We start from the raw sequence: 7,760 nt of genomic DNA, 5'->3' as shown, positions 1-7,760 counted from the left end.
CTCCTGCAGCTGGGAAACAGCTGGATCCAGCCTGTCTTTAAGCTGGGAAACAGCTGGATCCAGCCTCTCCTGCAGCTGGGAAACAGCTGGATCCAGCCTCTCCTGAAACCCTCGGCTGTGGCTCAACTCGCCGTTCTGTCACCGGAGCCCTGAGAACAGAACACGCCCACAGCCTCACCTCTGTACAGCCATCAGAGCGATTACAGAAGGACAAAAGTCCAACCTGTCCAACCTCCGAGGGTTTATCTGTGTGTGAAAGTTCCTCCATCTGCACAAACAGGCAACAGGAACCATTTTGAAAATGTCCTGACCTGTTACCTGTCACACACCTGTCAGTCTCCTGTTCACCCCTGGAGATTTGATTCACCTGCCTGTCACCTGGACATGTGGACTCCTGGGTCCACCGCAGGACCACCTGGACTCCTGGGTCCACCTCAGGACCACCATCAGACCATCAGACTGTTACGATCAATCGTCTGGTTTATTCTAATTTTTCTTTGCAGCTTGATGTTCGGTCTCTGCCTTCCCTGAGGCCAGCAGGAACCATCTTGTATTTTTGTAACCAGAGTCTGAGCACTAAGATGTAGCGCTTTAAGCCCCGCCCACTTCCTTTAAATGAGCTTTCTGTTAAACAAGAAATAACTGATAAACATGTAGGAAAAATTTGCAACGAGGTTAGAATTACATGAATAAACACCTAATTAAAATACTTAATGTGGGCTTTTATTTTGTATGACGTGGAGGGGGCGGGGCTAACCCTAACCCTAATTTTCTCCTCATGTTTTAGTCTATGGTTGAAAAAGTGACAATATTAGTTTTCCACAGTGACAAACTGAGTCTATGGGGGTGAATAAATAAGAACTGAAGAAATTATGGCACTTTTTGGGAAAATTATGGACTTTATTAAATTAATTTAGGAACTTTCCAGAAATCTGAACTTTAAAACTTTCCTGTTTTTAAACCCAGAAACATGACATTTCGTTTCAGGGTGTCCTGAGCCCCACAAGCTTTGTTTCTACTTTAAAGTCACTTTTAAAGCAGGAATCGTCCAGATTAAAGTAATTTATGACCAATAAAAGCAGCCTGGTTGGGACTTTCTGAAGCTGCAGGTTAACTACTGACTGCTAACTATTAGCCCAGCGGAAGGCTGAGAGCTGTCCTCACCTCCTCCAGGAACTTGGTCACATCATAAACTTTGTTGTGGATGATGATCCAGGTAGACTTGAAGGAGTTCTGCGCCTCGATCTCTGACAGTCTGTAGTACTTGACTCCATCGGGGATCTGCTCCGGCTTTTCTCCCATCTGTGCGGCGCTCGGGACGGACGGTTCGGCAGAGAGGACCCGCTGGGCGGCGGACAGCAGCAGCTACACGGCCTGAGTCGGGTTATATAATCCCAGAGACCGAGTCCGGACCGTGACTCCGCTCAAGCGATCCAACATTCACCGCAGAAACAGTCCTCCTCCAAGTTTCAGCGCTGACAAGTCAGCACAGCTAAAGCTGACCGAGTTTCAACCTGCTTCCGGATTCTGCTGTCAGAATAAGACAAATAAACACTCACAGCACAGTTAATATACAATCAAACAATCAAATCTAACCGGTTTCTATTATGTTATGTTGTATATATGTTATTTTATTTTTAAGTAACAATTTCACATTAAGATTTGCTTCGTATTTTCAAGTTTAATATTTTATTTTGAAGAAATAGATTCTATTTTCCGGTAAGATCGCATTTATAATTGGCTACTTCATGGCGCCTGTCAGTCCCTGCACGAACACCACTGATATCACATGATATCATCCCAGCCTCGCCATTGGTCCACTACTTCCTGGTCTTTAACAGAGGCCGTCTCTGATTGGCCGTTTCACCGCGTCAATTATCGGTGGGGCGGGACTCAGGACGACCACAGCGAGGTCAGGGCCACGAAAGTTCAACAGCTTTCAAGGAAACCACCTTCTCACGCAAGGATTGCGTTATCGCACGCAAGTCACGTAATGAGCGTTTCATTAACCACTGAGTCCGTTTCTTCGGGCACTCAGACGTTCCGATTTAATCCCGACTTCCTGTCGACACGAACAAGTTGTTGGCACGAGAGGAAAACCTTTGTTTAAATTGCTTCAGGTCTCCGGCGGGAAAAGCAGTCTACCCCGAGTCAAAGATTGTCTATTCAGGGAAATGTTACTCGGCTACGGGAAAAGAAAACCTTAAACATTAACGGCTAAAATACTGCTCATTAGCAAATACAATTAAGTAAAAGCTACTTCGAAAATAGCATCCTGTATTCTCAGTCATTATTTGTGTGATAAATAAATATTTTTCTCATTTGGTGCAAAATATGCTTAAATGGCTTTTGTTTGTATAAATCAGACGGATGCAGACCTCATTGTTCTCTTCACCCATCTTTAGTTAGAGCTGCTAGCTTTGATATTTTAAAGTTAATTTAAGAAGATTTCTCTCTCTTTTTGGTCATTTTATCGAATTTGAACACTCTCCCAGGAAATAAATCAAATGTAAGTTTAGTTTTAAATGTTAATTTTGTGGTTGTTGACCGAGTTATTAAAGATAAATCTTAAAAAACGGACTTTGCCTGGCGTACTGGTGCGAAAGAGGTGAGGGGTTATTTTACCTTTGACAGATATTAGTTTTTATATAACAACGTTTTTATCATTAATTACAGGTTATAAAAGCCAAAATTGATTAATCCAATTGACAACAAATCTGTAGTTAAACTAGCCTTTATGGACCAAATTTAAATTATTTAGTTATAATATTTAGGGTTTTTTGTTGTTATTGTGTATGGTGACAGTGTGTGTTAAATATTGATTACAAGCCTCTGGAGCACCTATAATGTTTTAATTTTGTGAATGAGTTTGTAAAAATATCACATATGTTCGACTATTAGTAACAGAAATATAATAATTTTGTGGTGTTTGCAGGATGAACGGAGGAAACCCCAAGTCGCTGTTTTTCCTGGGCCTTCCTGACCTGAAGAAGCTGGTCTGTGTGACCCTCAGACTGCAGGAGGAGGAAGAGGAGGAGCCGAGGAGCCAACAGGTGAAGACCTGCAGGTGAGCCCAGCCAACAGGTGGAGCTCAGGGTCTGCTTCGGTCCTCCTCCCATCCCCGTAAAACCTCCACCTGTGAGGTGTATTTACAGGTTTTAGCAGCTCCGCTTCACACCTGTGATTTAACCCATTCACGTGTGACTTTTGACCTTTGTGTGTGTTTCCACAGAGAGCTGGTTCTGCTGTACTCTGACATCCTGGCCTGTCCCGCCCTGGACTCCTTTACTGACATCACTACGGTCATGGCTGTGAGACACACACACACACACACACTGAGTCATCTCATGACCATGACGTTGTGGTTATTTAGCTGCAGAGAAGAAACTGAAAAAAATGAAATAAATATTGAAAACGTGTCTGAATCAGAGTTTCCTGAAGGGGCTGAATCCTGGTTCTCCTCAGATTTGTGGGTGAAAGGTGGCAGGAGAGTCAAGGAATTAGTTTCAGGTTAACTTTGGTCACTAATTAAACTCCTCAAAGTAATTTAGGAAGTTAAATCAGGAGGTCATGACCCCAGGATCACCAAATGAAGGCCACAAACTGAAACACAAATAAAGAAACGGTTATTTATTAAAAGCCCTGGTTGTTTTCCCTTCATGAATAAATGACGTTTTGACAAATACTTCAAAATAAAAGCTTAAATTAGTTGTTTTTATAAAACTATCTGCCTTTCTTATAAATCCTTCTAAATTAACTGTAAAATTCCTCCACGCTGAGGCCAAAGTTTCCCGTTTTTTGATGTTTTATTTATTGTTGCGTGCTGCAGCCCAGACATTTTTGTAATTCTTTGCAGTTAGCGATCATCAAACATCGTTTTTATCTATGTTTTCATCTTTTCTTCCTCCAACAGATCCAGTTTTATCAACGCGGTTTCCTGCAGGCGTTTGCTCAGAGGAAGCGGCTGCAGGTGGGACGTGAAACGGCGTTTACGACTCCTTCGTCTGACACGTCAGTCCTCTTCGCGCTGATGAAAGCTGGTTTTTCTGTTTCCCGTCTAGCTGGGTTCTCCTCAGAGTGTGTTTCCTGGTGACCTCCAGTGTTGCCTGTCGTACTCTTTGATCGCCCGGCTGGCTCCCAGGTGGAACAAAGCGGGACTTCACCTCATCGCAGGTACGTCTGCGGAGGCGTGGCGCCGCCATTCAGTCAGGGTTTCTAATCAGGGTGGAGGAAGCAGGACAGGATCTGTCCTCAGATCAGATCCTCATCCTTGCAGAACCACAAACTGTTCCACAACCAGGACTGAAGAGGGCTCTTCAGACTCATACTGACCCCCCCACAGCTCGTTCTTATTTCACCCCACCCTCACTGTTTGTAAGCAGAGCTGGTCTCAGATGCTGCTTTATGATTTGGAACCGTTTCCTGTTTCTGCTGAAAAATGGCCGCCTCACCTCAGAGGCTTCAGGTGTTCACTAATGCTAACCCTGCTAGCTGCGAATCTTTATAATCCTTCATTTTTACCAGGAGTATGGATCAGCGTGGAGGGGCGACCTGAGTTTCCACTGGATAATCCTTTCAAAATAAAACACTGGGACAGAAACAGTATCAGCCTTTCTCCAAACTGAAAGAATTGTGGACTAAAAGTCCATCTCCTTATCCACTCAGTCCATGTGGCGTCGTGGAGGCAGGAAGTGTCCAGATGTGTTTCCAGCTGAGTTTCTGTCAGAGTCGGAGTCGAGCTGAACCGGGTCAGCTGAAGTTATCTCCCTGAGCTTCACCTGGACTGCAGCAGGAAGGAAAACCTCCCACATGTTCAGGCTTTAATGTAAAACCAACTTTTAGTCTCTGCAGGTTTGTTTTGTTTGGATCAAGGTCGTGTTTCTGAGCGCTGCAGCACTCAGACCTTCACCTTGGACCAGATTAGCTCCAGTAAATGTCTGAAGGACTTTTTAATCTGTCATCTGAGGGAAAAACAGAAAAAACACTGCAGGACAAATCCTCTCATGGCAGAGACCTCTCCAGCTTCAACACCGGTGAATAAACCTGCGACATAGAGGATAAACTCCACAGCTGTCTTCCCAGGGCGGAAAGACAACAGCAATGACCTCAGAGGAGCAGCTGCTGCTGCCAGTCAACCTGGGAAGGGTCAAAGGTCATCTGGAGTCCATCATTCTACAGAGAGGAGGATTATTCCCAAGGGGAGACAGCTGCTGATCTTCACCCTGAAGGTCAGACCGTGCAGTGAGCTCCATCTCAGACTCTACAGGCCTCAGTCAGCAGGTCAAAGGTCAAAGCCTCTTCTCTCTAAAAACAACATGGCAGCTCCACTTAGGTTCATCTGGACCAGAACCAGACCAGAGGACAGATATTTACCCAGAATGCACTGCAGCAAACAGCTCCTCCCAGCTGTCAGCACGGCGGTGGAGGGCTGATGATCTGGGCTCACTTTGGTTTAGTTTTTGTTAAATCAGTAATGATTGTTGTTGACTGAAGGAGGCTGTTCTGTTGTTGATAGTTTCTGTTTTCTGTCCTCAGGAAAAGACTTCCTGACAGAGACCGGGAGGCTCAGCGCCGTCAGTGAGTCCTCATCGTCTGGGTTTCACTGAACCGACAGTAAAGATTATAAATCTGGACTCTGAAACCTCTCAGAGCTCGTGTGTCCTTCCCTGTTTGTGTTTCAGGTTTGGAGCTGAGCACCAGCGACGGCCAGCTGTGCATCAGCATCGAAGCGAACTCCGTTCGCCTGCCTCCAGCTGCAGTACGACAATAAAACACTCAACAAGCCCAGAGAGAGCGAAGAATCCAGGCTGAAAACTGTGTGTCTGTTTCAGCTGGAGGACTTTGAGCTGACCCCGTTAGTCCTGGGGAGGTTCTGCAGCGACCCTGACGTCGTCCTCAACCCCTCCCCCTCCGGAGGAGCCGTCTGGTGCCACGTCCTGCCCAGGTGAGACGGCTCCACCTGCTGGACACACCTCTAACCTCTGGACAGACCTAACAACATGAAACATAAGAAAGAAATCCAACTGTACCCCACCGATAAGCTCCTGCTCATCAGATCAGGCTCCTGGAACCACATTATGTCAAACAGACCTCAGCTTTTACACCTACTGATCCCAGTAAACCAGCAGGCGATGGACTCAAACTAAATAAAGTGTTTCTAGTGGAATCAGGGAAGCGTAGACCTTGAATCAGCTGCTGAAGGATACAGAACGAGTCAAACAATCAGGAATAAATATGGAAAAAGAGGATGAACGTCGCTGTTTTTTAATCTATTTTCATTAAGTTTCCAAAGTAAACAAACACAGATGGCAGCAAATTCTGCTCCAGAGTTTAATTTAGGGACAGGTGAATCATCGATATGACAAAAGAACTGATTTAGTTTCTTCCTTCATGATTTGTTTTATCTTTTAATGTCCACTTTCAGACACAAATGTTTAACTGAGGAGGGAGCTAACGCTTTCTAAAATCTAACATCCTAAAAGAGGTTCAAGTCATTTTTTTACCAAACCTATTAGCTGATTGTTTTATTAAATCAGAGCTTACTGGGTGTGTAAAACCATCAGTGACCAGCAGGTGGAGCTGCAGGTCTGCTTACACACCAGCAGGCCTGAAAGGAGCCGATCGGTCTGATGTTTTTGTTGTTCTGTAGCATGAAGAAAGGTCAGATCATCACCATCAGCCGTCAGCTGCCCAGAGACGGACCCTTCAGGACCTACGTGGACCTGCAGAACCACTGGAGCCGCCTGGTACTCAAAGATGGTTTGTCTTGTTTGTAGAGGTGTTGAAGTTTATTGTGACGGGTTGTTTGTGTGTTTCGCAGTACGGATACAGACTGCCTGACGTGGCGGAGGACGAGGTGGTTTACTGCAGCGTTTACTTCAGACCTGTGGGGGAAAGACTCTTCACGTATCCTTCAGTACAATTAAACACGTCCCTGATGTTCCAGTAATCAAGATGCAGAAACAGGTTTCTTAACCTTTGACCCCCGCAGATACCCCCTGAGCTGCATCCGCCTGCAGCCCGTCCAGCGCTGTCCCCGGGTCGACCTGCAGGGGGCGCTGGGCTCCTTCCTGCCGGACCTGCGGGGCCGGCTGCAGAGCGTGTGCGGCTTCCCAACCCGGCTGACCTGCAAACCCAGTTACCACACGGTGAGCCTGAACGCTGCCGCCACCGTACAGGTAAGCCCAGGCGCACCTGGATCAGGAGGTTCTGTGAGCGGACCGGGTCCGATTCTAAAAAACACAGAGGAAGTCTTTCTGCTCTGGTTTGTAACAACCAGGAGGGGAAATGACCCTGTAGGTAAAAGCATTTTCTATAAATCTAAATGTTTTATAAATCAGTTTATTTATTTACAGATTCAAAGAAATAACTGACAGTTAGTAGATAAGATTAATCACAAGAAAACAAGATTTATTTATTTATTTATTGCTTATTTAATTACTTCTTTATTCGCCTCGTATTTTAACTACAAACTCTGCTGTTGTTGTTCATAAAGAACCAGGCCGGGCAGGGACAAACCACAGTCCTCTGTCTCCAGAGGACAGTCCTCTGTCTCCTCAGTCCTCTGTCTCCTCAGTCCTCGGTCTCCTCAGTCCTCGGTCTCCTCAGTCCTCGGTCTCCTCAGTCCTCTGTCTCCTCAGTCCTCGGTCTCCAGAGGACAGACCTCTGTCTCCTCAGTCTCCAGAGGACAGTCCTCGGTCTCCTCAGTCCTCGGTCTCATCAGTCCTCTGTCTCCTCAGTCCTCGGTCTCCAGAGGACAG

The 7,760-nt window shown here is 45.8% G+C and overlaps 2 protein-coding genes across 2 annotated transcripts in view; one reads left to right on the top strand and one right to left on the bottom strand.

The window, feature by feature from the left end:
• Positions 1 to 1,493, bottom strand: part of LOC108229157 (cytochrome b5) — a 4,382-nt gene extending 2,889 nt beyond the window's left edge. The window contains exon 1 of the mRNA XM_017404818.3: positions 1,165 to 1,493. Coding sequence (XP_017260307.1) covers positions 1,165 to 1,302 — 138 coding nt within the window. The 5' untranslated portion in view covers positions 1,303 to 1,493. The remainder of the gene's footprint in view (positions 1 to 1,164) is intronic.
• A 387-nt stretch (positions 1,494 to 1,880) lies between these two features.
• Positions 1,881 to 7,760, top strand: part of LOC108229158 (uncharacterized protein C18orf63) — an 11,444-nt gene continuing 5,564 nt past the window's right edge. The window contains exons 1-11 of the mRNA XM_037973155.1: positions 1,881 to 1,990; positions 2,936 to 3,067; positions 3,233 to 3,311; positions 3,914 to 3,970; positions 4,062 to 4,173; positions 5,536 to 5,577; positions 5,682 to 5,758; positions 5,832 to 5,944; positions 6,650 to 6,746; positions 6,821 to 6,906; positions 6,992 to 7,178. Coding sequence (XP_037829083.1) covers positions 2,937 to 3,067; positions 3,233 to 3,311; positions 3,914 to 3,970; positions 4,062 to 4,173; positions 5,536 to 5,577; positions 5,682 to 5,758; positions 5,832 to 5,944; positions 6,650 to 6,746; positions 6,821 to 6,906; positions 6,992 to 7,178 — 981 coding nt within the window. The 5' untranslated portion in view covers positions 1,881 to 1,990; position 2,936. The remainder of the gene's footprint in view (positions 1,991 to 2,935; positions 3,068 to 3,232; positions 3,312 to 3,913; positions 3,971 to 4,061; positions 4,174 to 5,535; positions 5,578 to 5,681; positions 5,759 to 5,831; positions 5,945 to 6,649; positions 6,747 to 6,820; positions 6,907 to 6,991; positions 7,179 to 7,760) is intronic.

This window comes from Kryptolebias marmoratus, linkage group LG21 (genome assembly GCF_001649575.2).
Source record: "Kryptolebias marmoratus isolate JLee-2015 linkage group LG21, ASM164957v2, whole genome shotgun sequence".
In the NCBI taxonomy this organism is placed as follows: Eukaryota; Metazoa; Chordata; class Actinopteri; order Cyprinodontiformes; family Rivulidae; genus Kryptolebias; species Kryptolebias marmoratus.
The sequence above is the reverse complement of the archived record's forward strand: the minus strand, read 5'-3'. Positions and strand labels throughout refer to the sequence as shown.